Source organism: Colossoma macropomum, unplaced genomic scaffold (assembly GCF_904425465.1).
Source record: "Colossoma macropomum unplaced genomic scaffold, Colossoma_macropomum, whole genome shotgun sequence".
NCBI lineage: Eukaryota > Metazoa > Chordata > Actinopteri > Characiformes > Serrasalmidae > Colossoma > Colossoma macropomum.
The window spans coordinates 28,779,090-28,803,254 of NW_023494788.1; the positions used below are offsets into that span (position 1 = coordinate 28,779,090).

General features: G+C 39.4%; 1 protein-coding gene across 1 annotated transcript in view; it reads left to right on the forward strand.

The window, feature by feature from the left end:
* The first annotated feature begins 478 nt into the window (after positions 1–478).
* The window catches only part of kdrl (kinase insert domain receptor like), a 59,206-nt gene continuing 35,519 nt past the window's right edge, over positions 479–24,165 (forward strand). The window contains exons 1-10 of the mRNA XM_036569068.1: positions 479–989; positions 11,802–11,886; positions 14,023–14,240; positions 16,015–16,136; positions 19,056–19,215; positions 19,605–19,741; positions 20,321–20,489; positions 20,587–20,707; positions 20,868–21,034; positions 22,142–22,298. Coding sequence (XP_036424961.1) covers positions 926–989; positions 11,802–11,886; positions 14,023–14,240; positions 16,015–16,136; positions 19,056–19,215; positions 19,605–19,741; positions 20,321–20,489; positions 20,587–20,707; positions 20,868–21,034; positions 22,142–22,298 — 1,400 coding nt within the window. The 5' untranslated portion in view covers positions 479–925. The remainder of the gene's footprint in view (positions 990–11,801; positions 11,887–14,022; positions 14,241–16,014; positions 16,137–19,055; positions 19,216–19,604; positions 19,742–20,320; positions 20,490–20,586; positions 20,708–20,867; positions 21,035–22,141; positions 22,299–24,165) is intronic.

Here is a 24,165-nt window from a genome sequence, read left to right on the forward strand (position 1 = left end):
TGAACATGTTGAACATGCCAAAACCATAGGACACTGGAAGTCAGAGAGAAAGTCCACAATTGATTGTTGACAATATAACATAGCTGTGCGTCCTGTTTTCCCAAGGTAAAAAAATAAAACCAGCAAATGTTTTTCCTATAGATATTTGGTTTGATAGCAGAAGACAATGCCTGTTGCCCTTTGTACCCAGATATTTTGGGGACGTGCATCCAGCCTTATCTACAGGAGCTCAATAAGGGGAAACAACGGTTTTGGACTGTTTTGTTACTTTATTCTGTGTTATTTCACTTATTATTAATGACGTTTTGATACATTTGACTGGACACCTGCATTTAAATGCCATAAAAAGAGATTTAACACTTTAAAATATCACAAAATTGCCATGTTGACTGCCTAAAAACATTCAGTGTGCGAAAGTACCACAGGCTCCCACTGCTCAGTGACGTTGCGTCCGTCCTTTACTATAAAACCCTGGAGCAGGATGAGAGGAGGAGATCTGCTGCACTCATTTACTACTGCAGCCTTTAGGCAGCTCATTCACTTGCTTTTAGTTGCTCTCGATCTTTAAGAAGAACTTGAGAATATTGGAGTCTAATGTTTTTCCTTCTTGTCGATTTTTTTTTTTCAATATTCTCATTAGACCACTCTAAGAGGCGAAGCAGAAACCCATCGCACCTGCCCTGGAGGACTGACTGCCCCCTTGGACAGGGGCAGAACCAGAGTTGAAGGGCTGTCTGTCTGAACAACATGGGATACACCTTGACGGTTCTGGAACCTTGAGCTTAGTGACGAAGATCTTTTGGCTGAAGGAAAAACCGAATCTTACTGCACATCCACTGAAGGAGGCGATTGCCGCTTTAGGAAGCTGAACCGCTTTGACTACTGACTGACTTTCCACTGGAGTACTGAGAGCCACCGGAGCGGAATGACTCCCAGAGAAACTGCGGTGTTCATAGCCGTACTCTTTCAGTGCCTCACCTCCACAAGAGGTAAGTTATTTCCACCTGTCCTGCCTGCGTTCAGTCTTGTTTGTTAGTTTTTCACAGCCATTCGGAATTTTTGCTAGCATTAGCTTTTCTGTCAGGCTTTAAGTGATTACGCGCGCTGTGATGCACTGCTGACGGCTTAGCTCCGCGATGAAGAGCATCTGAATGTGAATGATTTCATAAACTGTCCCCAAAATACAAACAATACTTGCTTTTGACGGTATTGAACTGGCTGATAGTCTTCATTCAGTTTTCGTTGGTAGTAAAATGCTTCGCGCCTTTTATGCTTTAGCACCTGTGTGGCTTTATTTCCATTTGGATGCTCTGAAGTTGCTTTGGTAGAGCGCTCAGTCTCTTCACTCAGGGAGTTTAGGGTCATTGAAAAACATTGATTTTATAAATTAAGAAAGAAAAATGTACCTGAACTAACTTAAAGGGCTAAAAACTCTTTATTTTACTGACGCTAACAATATGGTCTTTCACACAGCCAGAGCTAGAGTAGCCTATAACCATCTTAAAGTCACTAATTCAGTTAATTACAGCAAATAGATAGATAGATAGATAGATAGATAGATAGATAGATAGATAGATAAGCTACCAAAAAGCAACTTGAGTGGGAGTGAAAAGGTATCAGGTCAAAAAGAAAACTTCATTGATTAGTTTATTGAACTCCAGTGGAAGCTCTAGGACATTCAGCATCTCTCAACATAGGCAGCTGAAGTTTGTTAAACTTCACATTCTTCTCTTTTTGGGATCTTTTGGTGCAAAATAGATATAGATGAGCAAAATGGATATGAGTGAAACACACACTTCATACATATACTTAAGTGTATATAAAGTATTAGTATCATTAGCAAGTATACAGGAAAATACAAATCCATCAAAAATGTGCTTAATTATTTGAAACTATGGAAATGTAGGTCTAACTGGTCATTATGCATGCTGCATGCACCCTGTTATTGGTGAATAGTCGGCTAGTGGTGAGTTAATGAGTATGCAGTGTTATCCCATCCTCCAAATATTGTTTGCTGTTTGGAGAAATAACACACATGCAGTGTTTGAACAGCCTAAAACAATTTATTGTAAATGATTGTGCCGGTTTCCAGTGTGAAAGGTTGCTCTCCATTTTGAGAGGAGAATGTCTGTTTAGAGGAGAAAGTACACTGTTGATACTTGGCTGCTTGACTGCCTGACTGCCTCGCCTCATAAATAAAAGTGAGTATAAAAGGTGGATGTTGCTGTGCATTGTGCCATAGCTGTTGCACTGCAGATACATGTCTTCCTCCTAATGTCCAAATAAACAGCAACCCCCGGCTCTGGTCCAAACAGAGGAAATACACCCCCCCCCCGCCACTGTTTTTTTGGTCTTCAAGCTTTGTCTACAATCTACTTTCCAAGTAGATTTCCTTCACTGTCCACATGCCGAGCGTGGGAAAGACACATGGAGGAAGCGGACGGAGAGGCAGGAGGCACCCTGGAATTGTTCTGGCAAGCAGAGGTCAGGGAAACGTGACACGCTACCTGAGTAAAGATTCCTTCCCCAAGCTCCTTGTATGGCCAGTCAGCTTCAAATGCATGTCAGCCTCTTTGCCTAATAGAATGACTGGGTGTGGAAAATGATAGACCTGCTTTTATTTTTTAAAGAGGTCCGAAATTTGTGATTATAAACCAAAATATGTAATCAAAACAAGCTCGCTGTCTTGGTGATTGTTGATGAAGTGATTGACTGATGAGCTGTTCGCAACCTCTGTTCAAAATCTTGAAAGCAGGCATTCATAAAACAGAGTGTCAAATGAAATATGGGGGACTTCTGGTAAACTGAGATTTTTCAATCAGATAATTAAAGCCAGTGTCAGGACTTACAGGATACGCATTAAAGCATGACTTTGACTTTTGGCTTAAGTGAACCAGCTAACTGAGAAGTTTTATTAAATACTTAAATAATTAAAGCTTTATACTAAATAACACTTTGGACTACAGCAGTGCAATATTTTAGTTAGTTGTCAAATGCAGCTATGTGATAGTGTACTTGCAGTGACAGTTCAGTGCACTGTGGCCGTCTGAAAGACTTTTCGACGCTTGAAGGGATCAGGAGATACGATGTTATCTGCGTGTTTTAGTGATCGGCTTTGGAGAAGCAAACAGGCCCTCACAGTGCTTGTACCCCGATTATGGTACAGCTATTGATTTTCTATTTATTATTCTACTTTTGAATATAAAAGATTTGATTGAGTATATTATCTGATTATTGTCTTTGGAAAGAGTTGACTGTTGCCTTATCAATGTAGCCTTGCCTAGCTTCTTTTGGTTTGTGATGATGGTTTTCTTTCAATGATCATTTACCAAAAATGCTGTATAATACTTCAGGATACCCTCACATACTGGTAAAAATGTGAAATTCACTTTTTTACTGGTTTACACTGGAGGATTTTTAGAATGTGGCAAATCCCAGACTTTAGAATCTAAAATCTCGAAGTGTTAAATTTTACAGTTACAGACTACACAATTGTAAAAACACAGTCATTACCTAACTAAGCAAATTGCATGCTTATGCACAGTCACTGTTCTGTCTGAGCAGTAACCTGCTGTTTACTGTAGATTAGTCCACGGAGGGGCAGAATTCCCCATGGCTGATTCATCAGAAATCCCTCATTAAAAGTCAGACTTGGCACTGAACCCTCAAGTGATTGAAATTGTGACCACAATATGAGACCTTAGTCCGCAAATGGTTAGCCAGAAAACCACAGTACAGTGGGGTGGTGAAGCATGTCTGTGGAGAAGTCTATGTTGCATTCAGCAGTGTAGAAAGTGAAATGGGATATGGATCATTGGTAATTTTAATATGGGAATGGATCTAGATGTTTGCCATATTCAAATCATCTCATGTCCATATAAAAAAAACCTGTTTGTTTTAACATAAAAAACAGAGATTTTTTACATTGTATGATATTGTCAGCTGGCCTTTATATTGTGGAGATATTTCCTAGTGAATTGACCAACTTATGGTCCAATATTACTTGGAGTAATGTCTCATTTCTTTTCTTATAAAGTTACCTTTTGGAAAGTCAGTTTTGTATTGCATATTTGAAGGCGAAATTTGATTTCTCTGTGGAAGAACATTGAACTTGGGAAGTACATCATGAACCAGCGTCCTTATAGTTTTTTTTTCCCTTTTGTGTGTGTGGTGGTCCACACTGGGCCGTGGTGCGGCATTATTGGAGGCTGGGAGGCATACAGTAGATAGGGGTCAGCCAAGTGCAAAACGCGATCATCCCTCGGTGGAGGAGTGGAGCGTGAGTGCAGACTGCACACACACACAGTGATTTTCCTGCTGTCTGAAAAGCTGCTGCCAACACCAGAGCCGTGCTTTATCTTTGTGAAATATTAGCAGACTTGCTAATGTTGGCCAATTACTTAACTCTCCAACCTTCCAGTGCCTGACAGACTGACAGCCTTGGAGACTTATTGCTACAGACGTTGGACTAGTGAAAACACTTTCATAATTCATAGGCATGCCTTCTAGTGATTGCCCTTATTATTGGGGATGATACCACTCTCATAGTCATCCTCCTCCCCTGTGATATACAGGTTACTTTATGAGCAGACCATAATGCAATTTCATCCACTGTTAAATCACAATTTCAGGGAGAATCTGCTTCACCCAGGAGTTTGAACTGCAGTACAAATCCCCCCGAGATGTAGAACATATTGTGAGAGGTTATGGGATTCTGTTCCTCTTATGAAGGATATCTATATTGTTTGTCGTTCTCCAGAGTCTTAAGAGCACTCTTAGTAGTGTTATACAGCAGGTAATACCTGACTGAAGTGGCCACCCAATATAGCTATATGTTTTTCTTTATTGCATGCATTCTTTCAAAAACTGAGGGGGAGGCAGTTCCCTGATCTCTGAAGACCAGTCTACAAGCTAATGAAAACCCAGTTCACCCTAGCTGTTATCTTAACCTTGCAGCTTGGCAGAAGGATAAGTAGGAAAATGAGTACACTTCTGCATGTGAAAAGCAGGCCTCACAGTTGGAGATGCAGTAGTAGCCTCCTGTTTTGGCAGGTGGTCTCAAGTCTTGTCCAGACTTTACCCTCATGCTTGTAAATCAACCAAGAGCTCAAAAGGCATCATGTGAATTTGTATTACTGTCGTTGAGACTGAAGACCAAAATCCACAGATAATTCACCATGAAATACTAAAAACAGAAAGCAAAGCCAGACCACATCATGTGTTTAAAAGACACATGGGAGACAATAATAAAAGAGACAGGAAAAAAAATAAGCTTGCCCACGGCCATTAACTACTGTTTTGCTCATTTGCTCATTGTCTTTCGGTGCACTCATTATTGCTTATTCAACTCTGTTTTTTCTTTTATATAGAAGTCTCCATCGTTTGGAACTCTTTTGTTCTCAATATTGAAATCACAGTGGACCTTGCACCAAGGCTAGAGGAACCATGATTCTTTATTGTTTTTTTGCCCCAAAAAAAAGATTCCCTCCTCTGAGATGACTTTACGGGCACAGTGTGTCAGACCATGAGTGGACGGGAAGCACAGGGAGTCCTGTACCAACTGCCAGAGGAGGGAATTCCGCACATTATGCCCAGCATTTACAGGGCTGTGACAGGGGATTTCCTCGTCACGCACAGACAGTACAATACTAAACTAATACAGCACATGTTGTGTTGTACAACTTCACTGTTAGAACATTGCTGATGTTTAGTTGCTTGAAATTTGACTCATGCATAAGGTCTGACTTGCAGTCAATTTAGCGATGCACTGGGGAGCCATGATACCATGTAACATGGAGATAGCAAGTCGGCCCTTTGAGCTGTTTTTTTTTTAGGTGAACATTGGGAGCCAACTCACATTCAGGAGCGATTTTTTTCTTTGCTTTATTTAAAAAATGAAGACAAAACAAATGGGTATATCTTATGTATAGGTTTTATTGAAAATAAATAATAGATAATATCACTAACTTGATAATATAACTAACATGTTAGGAACACAAAACACTGACAATGCTACTGAATGAAGAGCCATTTAGAAGTCAAAAGAGGTGACTCTTATTTATGAGCTGAGCCGATTGATCTGACTCACTGAAAAGAGAATGTCCATCACTAACTGATGACAGAATTGCTTACAGTTTTCATAAAACCCATGATATAAAATATATAATAAATGTGTTTTCTGCTTTCTGCTTTCTTTTACATGAATTTGCCTCGACTCAACTAATGAAAGCGCACCCAGTTCCTAACTGCGACTACTGTAGAACATAATTTCAGTTAGCTTAAATGATTGCTATCAGCTGAAATAATTGTGACCAGTAGGCCGTGGTGATCATGAAATTGTTTCGCTCACAATTAATTGCCATACAAATAATCGTGGTTAACAACTGTCTTGTTAACTATCTTTCTTTATTCATTGTATGTAACTATTAAAGTACAAGTCTGTGTATGTGATGTTAACATATTAAGACATATGACATGTCCAAAAAACTTCCACCAAACCTGTCCTGGTACCTCTGACTCTGTTCTTTTTTCTCCATATTTAGTAATGCTACTACTTTTTAATTTTTCTTAACAAAAAGTACTACATAGTGCTGCTTTAAATCTGCTTAAATAACTGTGATCAGGTAATGACAGTGGCATAACAGTATAACACACTGTTTTTTGAAAAAATGTCAGTGCAAACACAATTTAATGCTTCAAGATGGCTGCTACTGTGGCTTATAGCTTTGCAATGTATTTTGATGTAAGATTATGTCAGTTTATTTTTAACTATCACTTTAAGAGCATCTGCAGGGTTCAACATAAACCATTGCCCCAGGGAAGTAAAATAGTAATTCAGGACAGCAGTGGTAAAAATCACTTGCCTAATTGGGTAAGCTGATAACCAGTCACAGGGTACTTTTGGCAGTGAACAATCATATGTGACATTGCCTTTGTTTGCGTTTTTTAAACAGGCCCTTGCCATGCGGGAAAATGATTTAGTACATTCGTGCATTTGAGTTACATATAGCCAATCAGGTTTGTCATCAAGAGATTTGGGTATGTGCGCTCATTCATAATTAAAAAATGTTTTCACAAGCAAAAATTTGCATGGGACAGTAGACCACTCACCTGACCAGGTAAGTTGAACCCTGAAGTGGGGCTCAGGGGAAGACGTACTTGAAAATTGCTCAAGTAGTATCTTGGGCTCCTTGTCTGGCTTTACACACACACACTGAGAAGTCATGAATGGGTACCTGACCCAGTCTCCTCTCACATCATTGCAGTTTAACAACTGGAGTTGGAGCCCAACCAAGCTCGCTAAATACAGCAACCCGCCTAGTGCTAGCAACACGTTCCCCATATCTTCATGCCTGTCCCGTACTTTTAATGGGCTTTAATGGAAACCACATCCCAGGCCCCTTGAAGCACCACAGTGAGCTCCATTTCTGGCATTTTGACACTGCGCTGGAGGAATGCAGTACACAGCTGTTGGAGAGGGGGCGAAGCTGCTTGTGGAGGTCAGCGTTGGGCAGGAGTCAGGGGCAGGTGGGGGTCTAAGAGAGACAGAGATGATGGGCTTTTATGAGAAAGAACTCTTTTTGAGTACTGCTGGGGGCCCCTGCTGACCAGGCCAGCTGTGACGATAGCAGGGAGGGGCTGTGGATTCTAAGCGCTGTGTTTCTCACCAGCATATGCAAGTCCACATCTGTGAGGGAGGAATTTAGGCTGAGGGAGTGTATGTGTGGGTGCATGTGTTTTCATGTGCAAAACTACTAGTTTGATGCCAGTATTAAAGGTATTATGTAACTGTAGCTACTGAATGACATAGGCACTTTCAGGTGTCAAAATCAGTTGGTTTCATTTTGGGTACTGGGGCTTCTCTTTCATGGTCCACAATGCTTATACTCAGAATTTTAGAGAGGGTGGTTTTAATTAAAACGCATGCCGCATGTTCCTTGAGTCATTTGGTTGACAAATGACTCACGGAACATATGGAACACACATAGTAAATAAGCTATTGCAATGGAGAGTCTTATTTTTCTCAGAGCAGTGTGTCAATATTTTTACTCAATGTTTTGTCATGAAAGATGGATAAATGTTTTTAAACATAATGGAGAAATTATATTCTTTAACATAATTGCTGCATGAAATTCACACTGCTCACCAACCAAACTGTTCTGTAATTTAATTAGGTTTGAAAAAATCAGAAGGATATTCAAGCAGCAAATAAGTGAAGCACCTCAGTCTCTCTTAGAGTGAATAGAATGGGGTCTAGACTGCTACAGCTGTGGTGAAGTGAACAGTTCTGGGCAAACGGGCAGTGTCCAGCTGAGAGAGGTGTGGACTTCGCGTGAAAAACCCGAGAAACATCCGTTCCCCTTAGCTAACCTTGGGCTTTAGAACAACAATGATGTTATAGCATACTGGGAGGAAGTTCATATTAAGTAGCAATATCAGTAGGGCAAGTCCATTAAGGGATGCTTTCATATGTTACCATACTTTCCCATTACACAGGAGACATTTAATTTGTTTAGAGAGTGGGTTTGAAGGCTGTGTATGAGAAGGTCAGTTAGGGAGGCACATAGTTGAGGAACCGTATTAGTTTCATTTTGAACATTTCTGTGCACATGTTCAAAAATGAAAGAGAGAAATAGGCAAGTCAGATGTAGTTGTGTGCATGTTTGTGAGTGAGAAAATGAGTGCAAAAAGTGATTCTTCTTGATTTGTCTATTTCTTTTTATCGACTTCTTGGCAGCTACACATCCATCCATTTCAGATTCATAGCGTCAAGTTGTCTTCTCACCTGTTTATTCTTTCAAATCTGAAGTGCTGTTTATCTGGTGGTGACAGTTTCCGTGGTCTAACAGGTCTTGCGTGGTTGTTAGGAGTCCCAATTTCTTTTAATCTTATTATGATTGTTTGACCCAGCTTTGGAAACTCTTGTTTTTTTGTTTTTTTTTTCATCTTAATTTTGACTTAAAGTAAATAAATGAAGGATGGTCTCTGACTTTTGTACAGTACTTCAGAACCATTTCTTTTACAAAAGAACACCTAAAGAACCATTTAAGTTTGTATAACCAATATCCAAAGAGCCAACTTGTGTTTAGTCCAAGTCCAAGGAAAATCCAAGGCTTTCGAAGTACAGAGCAAACAAATATTAAAAATAAACGAGTCCCATTCTAAAAATGTTATACATAGTTACATGGTGTGCTTTTTCTTCCGTGAGTACACTTAGTCAGAGTCCCTAACGTCCCCAAAACGTTTAAAAATGGCAAATTAAAATAAGTTGCCTTTTGCCCAGCAACATGAGCTACCAAACACAGGCTGTTTGGGGAGTAGAGTCAAAAGAAGGAAATCACTTATGATAGGACTGTCACCCCTCCTGGGCAGAAGGGAGGCAGCCAGTGCTTCCTATGCTGAGCACTACTCAGTCCGCCCATCAGCAGCTTGGACTGGCCTCACACCAAGCGTGATTCTTCAGTCCAACAATGTTTCAGTCCCCACACAAGTAATAATAGCATGCAGCAGAGACCACACAAGGTCAGTACTCAATGAAAAGCTCCGTTAGAGTAAAAAAAGGGGCATTATGTAAGGCACAGAAAAAGAAGGTAGTCAGAGCTGAATTGACTGAGTGATCTGAGGGAAGTGCTTGAGGACACTGCTCAGGCTCATCTGGGTCTGCCTGGTTCTCTCCGGTTTTGAGCACACATGTGCTGACAGGGCTGACCTCCCTGTTGTGGGGGCACAGCTGCACCCCTGGTCTTCTTCCTTACCTCTTCAGTGTGTCCTCACACACACACGTATGCTAGGCCTCGTTTAGCAGAAATCAAAAATGAGTAAGTTGAGCATGAAAAACATACACAAATCTCAGGTGGATTTAATGAGCCTGTAAGCCACTGATCAAAATGCCAAAATGGACCCCATCTGTTTGTAAATTTCACCTGAGCGTGAACTGAAGTACCGAGTGCATTCACACAGTGATGAATTGCTACACACATGTTTAATGCCACTTAGGTACAAGTAAGGACAGTCCAACACATTGCTAAACACAATACAAACTTTGTGCTGTAAGGTCTAGTTTAGTGTGATGAATCTATTCATTTGAGTAGGAAATGTTGCATGCTCACTTTACAATCAAAACATGATTCCGCATAAGCTTGTTAAATGAGGCTCATTGTTTCCACAGTACTGCCAGCTTAAAACAGTCCTGAACAGACTGGATGGGACACTACTCAGCCGGATCCTAGCACTCCACATGGGAGCGGAAGTGTATTTGCGTAACACTGAATCAGAGCAGAACCACACAGGAGCCCTCAGAAAACAGACATTCTGGAGAGCTTGATATGTGGTCATCTCAACTTGTGGTGATTTCCAGAAAAGCAGTGTCCTCCAACAAATCTAAATTCTGATTTAACTCCATGTCAGGATAGCAATGCAGTCAAAACAGAACACACTGACCGGTACATAGACCTGTAGTTGATGTGTTATTATATTTTGATGTACTTTGAGACCAACAAAAAAAGCAATAATCCAAGACAAGCCATGTGATACAATGATTGTTCCATGGGCAAGGGGTTGTCAGACACAACGGACCTAAAATATGATAAAATACACCAATGTTCTGTAAATTATTTAATGCATTGTTAATAATAAACACAATAAACTGTCCTTCTACCAAGCAATTTAGTTCTTTAACAGTAGGCTATGGTTGCCAAGCAATAATATGGTCAAATATTATTGCGTGAACAGCACAATAATTTTATAACTTGGTGTTAATACAGAATTGAATGAATGTGTTCATTTATGTGTCCAATCCTAAAATGGGATTGGATGACCTGTTTTCTAAGCCATTGTAAAATACTCCATGTATGCACAGCCACACAACAATTGAATTTATGCACAAAATCACTAAAATATACAGTCAGTGCTGTGAATGACCTGTTATGCTGTTCAAATGGACCACCGAGTGTATTGATAGATTAAATAAGAACGCTTATTTATTTATTTATTTATTTTTAACTGAGGAGCTGACATTTTATATTTTTAACAGCTAGGCTAAAAGATAGCAGACTAAACAGGCTAGAAGAAAGCTAACTGTTAACCCCTGAAATAGCCAGGGCCCATCTGTGGGCCCACAGTTTTATTGCACTCTTTTATAACCTAAAACACTCTAGCTAGTTTAAAACTAGTTTGCATTGTAGTCTGTGTAGTTACTGAATAAAAAGCCTTAGTATGTAATAAACCTGGCATTTTAAGGAGTTAATGTTCAGTGAAAGCTTTGGATTTAAGTATTTGCTGAATGATTCACTGTAAAATGCAATATGAAAAGTGAAGAATATGCTTGGATTGGCCTTATGTAGCATTAGACCCAAAACAAATGCGTGGAATTGTTAGCTTGATGCTAGTGGAAATTAGCATTATCGTTGCAGTGATATATTGGTGACCAAAAACTACTTACAAGCTGAAGTTGAACTTGCATATTATGATAGGTTTGTTTTTATATGACAAAAAAAATGTAAAAAGTCATTGAAAAGTCTGCATATCACTGATAATGATGGGTAAAAGTTCTTGTCCCTCTCCAGCATTCCTTAGTTGCTCTGCTCATGTGCCTAAGAACACCTATTACCTGTCATAAAATTACAGTAATGCATAGTCTCTCTTGGCTTATTGCTTTTTCATGTATGTTCTGTTACACTCTGTAACTTAATGTTAAGCTCTGTTACTCCTCCGTATTATCAGTATGGCTATGCCTGTGATTAGTGGTGGTAGAAATGGTATTCCTTTACTGAAGGCCTGTGCTGTGTTTGTGTTTCCTGCAGGCCTGCTGGAGGGAGTTCCACAGCTGCTTCCTGAAGGAGCTACACACCTGCGGAATGCTGGCGAGTCACTCATACTCATCTGCAGGTACTGTAGTCTCCTCTCCTACACACATCCTGTAAAACTACAAATAATACTTCCACTGCTACTACTACCACATGCATACACACAATGAAGCCTGGAATTGTGCCTCAGTGCCCCATAGTCATTTCCACAGAATTTTCAGCCTCCAAACACCAAAACAGAAGCGTTTCCGTTTTGTTGTTCTCTTTTATTTTAGGAGCTTTTCCCTTTTATTGTTCCCTTTTACTGTAGGATCTTTCACTTTATGACTGATACCCGTCTTTTGAAACAATCGATCGTGTATCATTGGCTGATACATCCAAACATATCAGACAGTAACATCTGTTCTACCATCCCTTAATTTCTAGGTGTTAAAGAGGTAAGTGTATAGCACAAACTCCAAAGTAAAAGGTAATTGAGACTGTTTGACTAAATTATACTGAAACGCCTAAGAGGTTCTAGTAGGGCTGAGCAGTATGACAATATGTATTATAATTGTGATGACTGTGACATAATAGCTTATTTTGATATAATATGTGCATATCATGGATATTGTCAGTCCTTAAAAACACTTCACATCTGCATTTTTTAATACAGATTATTGTATTTGTTCTTGAAAGTATTTTAAATGCCTCCTACTTCATAAGCGGTAGATAGCTGGTGTGAATCCAGATTCTAAGTTTCCATATTAAAACCCTTAAAACTCATAAACCTTAGTGTAAATCTGCAGAACAGAAATCTTAACTCTACTCCTGGCAGGATGAACACAGTCAGTGACACCAGAAACCAATCAGTAGGATCCCACTTTATTCATCCATACTCAGAAAAGTGTGTGTGGGTGTGTGAGGTGGGAGGGGACGACTGTCTGAAACATACACATTTGTTGAATCTTGAGGGAGACTTGCATCGCATTGCAACCGCGCTAGGAATGCTAACCCCTGTGGATCTGTTTCAGTGCGACACTTCCCTACAAGGCCATGTGTAATAAATGCCTCTCTTGATACGGCCTCTCTATCTGGCCTATCATGAGGGGCTGAAGTTGCTTGACCCCCCGAGTCCAGAGGCAAAGCCACTGGTATGTCAGACATGTTCGATGCTCCTCAGGGATCTGTTTAATGGGATCTTTTCAAAATGGACGTTGACCGAAATATGCGTTTTTTGAACACATCATCCAAGAAAGCTATGTTCCCATGTGAAAGTCAGACTTATCAGATGACACGAGATTAACAGAGCAGTTTTCAAACACTTTAAAACAAACATTGTTAAATATACTGGGAATATGGATGGGAAATGGTATGGTATGGCACTTCAAAACAAGTGCGCAGACAGAGCAGAACTGTTACTCCATGTAAGTATATACTTAAGAAACAAGTGTTATAAGTTGTTTGAACTTGCTTATCACATTTTCCTGCATCATTTATTTGAGAAAAATAGGCTTGGTGGCATTTGTGGTGTAGTTTAGAGAACGATGGAACGTCCTTTGCAGTTCTCCCAAAGTACTTTTCCATCCAGTATGACGTACTATCCAATGCGATGAGCAGGTGTGATTAATTTGGTACTGTTGCATTTTACATTTTCTACTGTAAGTTCAGGGTTTCTGTTTTAGGTCTTTGATTTCCTGGTGAAGATTTGATGCTTGATAGTATTCTTCAGTGGCAGTTTAGTTTACACATACAAATGAGCCTTCTTTGTTGCCCAATTTATTACTAAAGCTGGTACAGATCCAGCACTAGTAATCATTATCAGGCTGATATCAGAGGGAAAAAATGTGAATCTGATTCTATTAAATCTAGCCTGAGTTTTCTCATGCTCACATTGTGTGATGTGATGTTGTTAGTTATGTATTTCTTCCTGTAGGGAAGTAGAGTGTTTAAGAAGTTTGAGCATCATAGCCTACTTTTCTATGCTCATCTAAGTGAAATGCTTCAATTAAAAATAACTTTTTTTAAAGCTTAGTAGTCTTTAAAGAAAACATGATTGCTTTATTAGAAAATAAATAGAAGTATAGTTCTATCTCTACCATATACTGAACCAGCTCTGTACTAGCATAAGTAACTTCTTCTGATAATGATTATTTGGATACCACACTGATCATACAGTGACTTGGCAAAACTATAACTCCTAAGATTCTTAATATTCATTTTCCGTTGTCCTGATTAGGGGGTCCACCCATCTGCAGTGGAACTTGGCCAGTAGGAAATTGAACACTTCTGAAGATGTGCGAGTTGATGAGTGTGGGGAGAGCCTGTTTGCGCGGGAGGAGGGACACTGCAGTAAACTGCAGATAAACAACCTTGGGCACAGTGACACCGGCTACTACAGTTGTAGTCACCACAATTCCGGAGAACATAAGAGCTCCACTTATGTATTTGTCACAGGTAAGTCATCAGTGGTGGGTGTGCTAGTCAGATGCCTAATTTCATTTAATTTTCTTAAATACAGCTTAGACACAGGGTGGGCGATAGGGCAAAAATATCACATTATGAAATATATGCGGTATGTTCATTTTTCAACTTTGGAATTCACCAGCTAAACAGTAGAAATGCTGTAACTACTGACAATACGTATGATATAGTAATCATCAATATAGTAAAATCAAATTAGGTGCTACATCGAGAGAAAGAGGCAACTTGCCCTTCAGCACAATGACTCACATTATTTACATCATGAATTTGCAACACAGATCAGCCAAAATAAAAAATAATAAATGGACCGGTTGCTAATTGCATGTTTGGAGCAAAAATTGTTTGATTCCAATCTTGGCCGATTCCAATCATGCACCTCTACTGCTAACTATCAGCACCATTACCAAATACAGAGAGCTGTGAGAAACAGTGAATGTGATAAGAGTTTCTTTGGGATAAAACCAGAGACTGTTTTTATTTACATTCACAGATAAGGCTGACATTTCATTCTGATGTGTATACAACTGTTTCTCCTTTTCATGCTGTTTCTTATTTGCTACTCAGACCAGCACAACTCTTTGTAGACAACAGACTATTCTGGCTTTAAATGGACCAAAAAGCTACAGCACACATGAGGCCAAAAACTACGAACACCACTTAAGATCCTGTTAATTGTCAGGGCACAGACACGGTCAGTGAGAAATCTGATGTCCCTCCGTGTGATACAGGACATGGAAGCACTCCAAGCCTTTGGAAAACTTGCAGACTAAAAGGAGAGAGGCTTAATGAGTGGCTCCATAGCGCACTTCACTGAGGCTACCAACAAAGCTATAAATCAGCTGCCCTGCAATGAGGCTAGTTTGTAATTACACATCTATGATTACATGCAGGGAAGGAATTTAATATACTAGGTCAGACGGACAGAACTCAGCTGTCCGGGGACAGAGAAACAAAGGGGCAGAGAAAGGAAGGCATTCATGCAAGGCTGAACTTCTTCTGGGAGACGGAAGCTGAGTGTGATTGCGTCGGAAGCCTTGTTCACTGACTATTATTTCCTGCTTGGCCTTCTGTTTTCCCAGTTGCTCTGTGAGCCTTAGTGCAGCACTTGCCGTGTGACTGGATTTGCAGCAGAGACCTCCCAAAATGTTAGATAAAGCACTACACCCACTGATCTTTACTGGCAGCATGAGTCATGCCTACAGTCTACAAATATGTAGACAAAGCAGAATGCATTGCCAGATTTACTTCACTGAGTACTTACAGAGAATTTTCAAAACTGTTATGAAAAGTGTGCTTTTCAGCACGTTCTGTTGTGCTTGTTTTGCTGCCAGTCTCACAGAATGTGCCATACAGGCATTACTTTGAAGAATTAATGGCCCGATCTATGGCCTGTTTCTTTATACCACTCTCCGAGACTTAATGTGATGTTTGGAGAAGAAACCAATCTCACTTAGTCAGGGATATTTTATCACTCCTTTGCATAGGAAGCACAGTTTTCTTCCTTAAATCTTTGTTGGGTTTCTGGTTTAAAGAAAAAAATTGTTTAACAGTTTAACAAATGAAGCCTTGTGCTAAGTCATTAGCATCAAATAAATAATAAGACAGAATGATTGTAAAGTTTTCCCTGTAGCTAAAAAAATCATATAACCACACATTAGAATAGCAAAAACAGTAGTGTGGTTAAGAAAACCGAAATGATACCTGGCACTTTTGTGCTGTTACAGAAATTTGTTTATTTTGTCTGCAGATCGTAACCATCCATTTGTGGAGGTCTTCAAAACAAAAGTCCTGTTTGTGTACAGAGATGATGATAAGCTGGTGGTCCCTTGCAGAACGACATCTCCGTATCAAAATGTCATTTTGGAAACAGTGAGTATTTTATGCATTGTGATGTTTGAAGCCATTTGTTTAGATTTTTTTTTTTTTTATTGAATTCAGTTTCTTGAACATGCTGTATGGATCATTCTGCCAAATTGGTTCTAAGTCAGAGTTAGAAACACATTTTGGTCTTTTAACTCACTTGGACTTTAAACTATAATCATTTTGCTTTAAATGAACCTATACCTTTATTTTGTTTACTCTGTAATACTAAATGATTAAACATTCCATTTTGTCACTACCAATACAAATAATAACACCTCAGAAACTTAACCAAATGTTTTGGTAGTGACAATTTTAGTTACTTTTGAGCATAACTCAAAAATGCAAGCCAGTACATGACAAGCAAACATAGCTTTGAACAGTTGTACACATAAAATTGTAATATTTTTCATGAAAGCACAGAAAGGTTTACCTAACTGCAGAAAATATGTGTTTTGATAGTGACAATTCTTAAAGTTACGCACTGATTTTCATACTTTGGGGCACAATTACCATGTGCCCATGAGGGACAAGGATGCAGTCTCACTCACTGCTCTAAATTGTAGGGGTGTGGCTCAAATAAGGCTCAGCCTGTAGAGTAAAACTCGTGTTGTGGTGGGACAACATTAGTTTTTTTTTATTTAAAAATTAAACTCATGATAAATTTTAATATTTTAACTTCACTTAAAAAGACATCAAAAAGATTTTTCTGAAAAACTACACTGAAAAAATTCAGTTGAAATTTAGGGGACAGTGCTTGGGACAGCTGTCTCTTAATAGAAAGTATGAATAAATAACGATTTTGTTTGTGTATATTGTATGTTAATGTTGTGTGTATATTATTAAAATCTCTATCAATATCTTGGGTTTAAATAGACCATCCTTGTAAATATAACAATCTTTCAAAAAAGATTAAACATCACCTTAACGTCATCAGATTTGTCTGGACTACAAATGACACCACCATACCAGGCAGTATTTTCATTGCAAAGTAATGTACTCTTTAAAGAATTTTTTTGCCAAAATTAAAAATGTATCCATTTTTGCCAAGTAACAGCTTTAAGTTTCTTAGAGTAAGTTTCTCCCACACTGCCCACTGTTTTGGAGGGGGGTGGGGTGGGGGATTGCCCATTCTTAACGGCAGATTTGCTCCAGGTTGTTCAGGTTTGTTGGATAATGCTTGTAAACCACAATTTTCAAGTAGTGCCATAGATTCCCAATTGGATTAGGTTTTGGACTTTGACTTTACCATTGTAGAACAGCAGATCTCCCTGTACACAGTCCATCGGTCATTCAATTTTAACAAGATGCCCAATTCCTGCTGAGAGCACCCCCATAACACGATGCTGCCGCCCCAATACTTGATTGTTGGGATGGTACCTGTGGAAGATTGGACAGTGTTAGGTTTGCACCACACATAGCATTTTGAATTTTTGGCTGAGAAGCTCCATTTTTGTCCCAGCTGACCACAAAATCTTATCCCACATTTTAACTGGGTCACTATGATGCTTTCTGGCAAACTCTAAACATGCTTTAATGTGGTTTTTCTTCAGTCATGGCGCCTTTTAGCCACCTTCCTATACAGACCAGTTGTACGCAGAGCTTAATATTGTTGACTGGTGCACCTTTCTTCCAGTGTCATCCACTTAACTCAGTAATTTTGGCCTCTCTGTAGTTTCCCTCACAAGTTCTTTCTTGATGTGACGCTGAGTTTTAAGGGACGGCTTTGGGCAGTGTCTGGTTGATATGATGCCTCTTCCATTTCCTCTTGGTCAATCCAACAGTGCTCACTGGGATATCCAAAGACGTGGCTATTATTTTCTAGCCTCTTTCTTGTGCATATCTTTAACTTTATCTATAATTTCCTTAGAATATACTTTAGTCTCAATTTCTACAGTTATCCTTCAGATTCACAGTCTGATCATTTTCCACTTACTAATTGTCTTACATAAAACCAATATCACTTAAAATTAGTTAATTCTAAGGGTCAGTCTTTGTAAACAAACTATAACACAGCACGAAATATCAGTGCCATTTGGAGTCCAGGCAAATCTGAGGACTTTTTTTGGGAGGCCACTGTATTTAAGGTCTACATGCTTAATTTGGTTGTTTTTGTTTGTTTTTAAAAATCAGTAGAATTACCCTTTAAGCCTTCATAGGTAGTTCCACCATCGTGAACTGATATAGGGGGATTTGGATTTTATGATTTGCAGAGCAGAACAAGGTGCCCAGCTCATGTGTTCTCGACAAGTTTAAGTAGGAGGATTATTGACTTTAAAGAGAACTGAGGATGTCTTTGAAGGGTGCATGGGACTATGGGCGTCTCTCAGGTTCTCACATCCTTCAAACCCTCCCTGAAGCATGCGGATGTGGACAGGGACAGTGGCAGAGGCTCAGGGAAGCTTAGGGCGGGCCAAGGAGTCATCCTGTCTGCATCCTGTAAGAGCAGGAAGATGGTCGTAGACTTTTTCCCTCCGAACCAGAATAGAAACTAGAGCTATAAATACGACCCCTTTTCTATGCATAACACATAGGAAATACAGGTAGGAAAAAACAGCTGGGCAAAAGAGGTCAGGGAGGTTGATTAAATCTTAATGCATTTTCCATTGAATGGATTGCTATTGGCATGCATAATGTTAAACACAGCAATGTGCCCCACAATGCCTTGCCATGGACAAACACTTCTCAGTCAGATGGCACAGATAGTTGTGCGACCTTCCTGCTACTGGAACATCTGCTGCATTCATCTTACCCACTTCCTTCCTTCCTTTCTTTTCTAACATTATGATACAAAAAAAAGAAATGAAATATGAAGAAATAAATAGATGCTTTCAGTGAAAGACACTTGCACTCATTCAAAAAGAGCTACAAATGAACTCAAAAAAATGAACTCATGGAAGACCTAAAGTTGCTCTTACTTTCTTTCAGACACCTCCCATGTTGGAAACAATAAGGAGAGATGTTTTTTGGGACCCAAAAGTGGGTTTTCAGATTCCAATGGGACCGTTTGAGAGCTACAGCATGATTACATGTGATGCCAGCGTAGGCAGCAGGAAAGTCCAATCAACCTTCATTCCGCTGCGCCGCAGTAAGTGTCCTTTTTTAACATAATATTTAGTGTAGCTGTTACTAAGTCGACCTGTCCATCTGCTTCTTCTTCATGTATATAAATACAGCAAATATATAATTCTATTGCCTGATCAGCCTTACTTATGTTGCAGAATTTTGCCCATATTGTGTAGCTCAGAACAGAATATACTACTACCTTAATTCCCCCTGTAAACCCAACCTTTAAACTGAACTAGAGAATATGAGGTCAAAATTAGATTTAGTCTGTCTGGGGACATTTTTTTTTAATTTCCAAATATATTCCAAATAAGGTAGGGCTAAAACACAAAATGTCATAAATTGAGTTTTCCCAATATTCTTTATGCATACTGTAAACTGACATGACACCTTTCTCCTTTTTGTGTCTAGCCAATGTTCTGAAGAATGTGCACATAACTACAGAGCATCCAAGAGCCCTGGTTGGTGATACACTAGTCCTCAATTGCTCAGGAGAGACCACATTTAATGGCAGGATTCAATTTAAATGGGACTTCCAGAAGAACGCTGTGAGTTATAAGGACTTGCCTACAGTACTATGTAAAAATCAGACATCACCCTTCATTTATTTAATTTCCAGTCAAAACACCTATAAAGTACAAGTTATTTATTGTACTGTGTCAGGAAAAAAGATCTGGAAAGTGAGGAAAAAAGTAAACACATCCGAAGTTTAGGTCTGGGCTGAGGTGTGGCCACTCTGTTGTTCTATATGTTTGTTTTCTATATTTTATCAAACTTTTTTTCTCCAATTCCAGAAATTCCTGTTTTTTTCTGTAATTTTCCTTTGACTTTACCCTTTCAGGCAAGTTGATTATCTTATATCTCATCTCCTTAGAAATATCTCCTGAAAATGAATAAATTGTTCTTATTTTGACCGGAAATTTAATGAATTAAAGGTGGTTTCTAACTTTTGTACAGTACTTTAAAATGATCGCCTATTGTTCAGTGCTCACATACAAAGAGATCTTGAATCACTATCTTCCTAAATATAACAAGGAGTTTGTATTGGTGCAACATAAAGCTGGAAGGTTAGCAATGTTCAGAGCAGTGAGCATGAGAGTTGAGAGAGTTGTTTTTCTGTGCCACAGATTACTCGTCCTCATACCATACAGAGGACAAGAGAAGAACCTGCAGAAGTCACTATAATGACCACGGCGATAATCATACCTAATGTTACCATGGAAGACAAGGGCACGTACAGATGCATAGCAACGCTTAGTAAATCTGTGCATGCGACAGTTAAGGTTGCTGTCTATGGTGAGTATGTGAATGACAGATGTTGTGCAAGTACATTTTGTCATTAAATTTTAGCAATAGGAGAGTGAGGAATATGATTATTTATGACTCTTTGTAGAGCATCCATTCCTCAATGTGAGCAGAGGTCATCGTAAGGAGGTTATCAGTATTGCAGAGGGCAGAAGACTGGAGTTTGGACCCCGGGTCAATGCACTGCCTCCTCCAGACAAAATAGCCTGGTAAGGTCATAAAATTATTGTGGAAACAATAATAACACCTGTTTCACATGCTGAGAACATAATTTGAAGCTTTTGCAAGACACATTTGGCATTTGAAGCAGTGAATGACCATCCCTTATACTGTACCAAGAGTTGTAATGAGTTGAGTGAACTTTTATAGGTACAAAGATGGGAAGCCCATCACAGATTCCTTATGCTATGAGGCAGTGGGCTACAACCTCACCATCAAGGAAGTGAAGCCAAAGGATGCTGGGGTCTTCACTATTGTGCTCTCAAACCAGGAGAAAGGGCTTCAGAAGAACTTCAGCTACACCCTGTTGGTCAAAGGTATGCATGATTAAGCTGATGGAACAGAGTACAGTGAAGTTGTGGACATGTTTGTCTTTTTTTGCCTCTTCTGTTCTGCCCCCTGGGTTCAACTGCAGGTAGCTGCTATGAGCGGAATTTCTGGCTTTCTGTTGCGCAGACTGGATTGACGTAGTGAGTGCAGCTGGAGTTGATTAGTAGCCTTTGAATGAGTTTTGAGATGTGTGGGTCTCCAGCGCTGCATGCTGCACTCAGCTACAGTCTCCACTGGACTTACTTTAGCGATTACTGGCTTATTGGACAAACTGACCATTTTACAGCATACATACTAAGTGTAGTGCCTTAGGATCTGCTCTGAAAATCACATACTCTGCACCTCAGATAACAATGAGTGAAAGACAACAAACAAAACATTTGAAACAGTCTTGCTCCCAATATGAAAATGGTGTAATTCTTACCATTGTGATATGTCGTTCTGAACAAACATGTTCTTCATCAGACTCTTACATAAGTAAGCCGTGGGTATGGTGAGTTTAACATAGGAATGAACTATTCAACTGATTTGGACATGTTCAAGTTAGCATGCTGACATGTTCCATCAAGTCTGATGGAAAAAAAAATGTGCTCTCAATCTTTCCATTCCCACATACTTTCTAGGAATTCTATGATCAGGCCATACAAGGATAAGGACCTCTCTTCTGTTGCATATAAAAAACTCCTACACTGGACCATTGTCCAGCTTGACATACATCATTACAGTCCCAAACCAACCTGAAGTCACACACAGTGGGAACAGAATTTAGAGATTCCTGGCATCAATTAGGCATTACATTAAACAACTTTCATGTAGACTTTGAAGTCATTTATGTGAAAAATCCTCCAGCATGCTGTTTTTCAAAGGACATTGTGAGGGAAATAGTCCCTCTCTCTTTGTTTTCTCATTCTTTCCACTCATCTGTTTTGTGTAATGACAGTTGATCTTCTGTGAGTGTCAGTAATCTCTTTGTAATAACCTTTTCATCCTCTATTCTTATTGTAGATGTAGTAGATATAGTATTTTTATATATTAAATATACTGGGAGACATTTTTGCACTGAAGTACCATGACGTTTTTGTGTGCTTTCACAGTGAAGCCGAGGATCTCTGAGGAGGAAGTGGCTTCTGTAGGCCCCCAGACCTACAGGCATGGACAAAAGCACCAGCTTACCTGTACTGCCTATGGATACCCAAAGCCTAATATCACCTGGTTGTGGCAGCCGTGTGATCCCAACCCAAAGCTCACAAAGTGAGTCAGCATTGCAGCTTAAGCTACATTTAGCTATTATTTGTAACTGCATTTTGTGGTTGGACAGAGCGCTCTCTGTTTGTTGTGAAGAGTGTTTCCAAACTGTTGTCGTAGTTCTTGGAAAAGTATTCATAAATAGGTGACTCACAACAGGAACGTGATGAGTGGTCAAGTAGTTAATTGACTACTGAGTTTATTAACCCTGTAAACTGCTGTGTTTATTGTGCTGATTAACCCATTATTATTTTGCTTTTCACATTTGCTTTATTTCATTATTTCTCTTGATAGATCAGTAAGGCAATAGTTTAGTCTTTATCAAACTGAACTATCAATGTCTGTTCTGAATTCCCAGAAATGCTTAGAATTCCCCTCTTAGCCCATGATGACCATAATGTCCCACAACTCCTGTATTGGCCAATAACAACCAGAATGGCCTAGAACTCCTTTGTTGGCCTGTAATAACAAGAATGTCCCAGGATTCTTCTCTTGGCCCAAAGCTCCTCTCCTGGCCCAAAATGAGCAGAATGGCCCAGAACTTCTCTTTCGCCCCATAATGACCAGAATGGCCCAGAACCTCTCTCTTGGCCCATACTGACCAGAATGCCACTGAAATCATCTCTTAACCCAGGGTTTCCCAAACTGTGGGCCACAGACCACAGACCTGTACTGAGGGGGAGGCAGTAGTTTGTAGTGGGGCAGTAACGGCACTGTTAAGTCATGAAAACAGAAGTAAAAAAAAAATGAACTTAGGTTTAGTAACTAAAAATCGAAGAATCAAGCATTTCCAAAATATAACCAATATAAATATTAACAGAGATAAAAACATCATGGCTAAATAAAGGCTAAATAAATGTCATCCTTTTGAGACAACACAGCCGCCTGCACGCAGTACAGTTAAGCAGAGATGGAAAGGTTTCTCAGGGCACTTTCTCCTACCTTGTTCGGTGTAGACCTATACACTTTTTTCTTTAGTTTGCTCCTTTTTGATGTATGTGAACATTTCACTCACATTCGAGTCTGCATCAAACAGCTGAACCGGTCTGGCAAAAACCAGTCTGCTTCCAACCGAACCCTGTTCAGTGCGGTGAAATTGCATATTATGATGAAATGAGGGAATTCATCAGTAGAGCCTAGTTAGAGCAGCATGTCGGCGCTGTACTGGCAGCATAATTTGCCTGTTTTAACGTCTGACTCTCATTTGATTGCTGCAGCTCAAACTGCAGCTGATAAAAATGATATACGAGCAATAAAATAATAGTGAAGAGATGTGTTTGATTTCTGGCCAAGCATCAGCGACCTAAGTAGTTAAACTCAAATCGATAAACCAATGTCAAAGAAGCAGATGTCAAGTAAGTTTTATTATTGTTGATCGTGACGAAGGAAATCTGAAAGAGTGTGGTTTATTGAAGAGGTGCTAAAACCCACAAACTAAAGAGACATCTCCAGACCAAACAGTTACTCATGTGGGAGAGCCAGAAGCAAGTAACTGCACATTTTAGTTTCTGTGATTGAACTGAAATAGGTGATCTGATCTTTTTCAGGCCCTAATTCACAGGTTTTTAGTCTGAGCAAATAAGGAAAAAAGCTATTTAAAAAAATTGATTTTAGTTTTTCTGTGGCCTGCTATGCTTTATAGTTATAAGCAGGTGGGCCTTGGGAGGAAGAAGGTTGAGAACCCCAGTCTTAACCCTTAATGACCCAGAACTTTATTGTTTGTTTGTAATGACCAGAATGATCCATAACTCTTCTCCAGGACCATAATGACCAAAATGGCCCAGAACTCTTCTCTTGGACCATAATCACCTGAATAGCCAAAACTGCTGCTATCTAGTATACATAACAGCCTGCTAGTGAACAAAAAACAAAA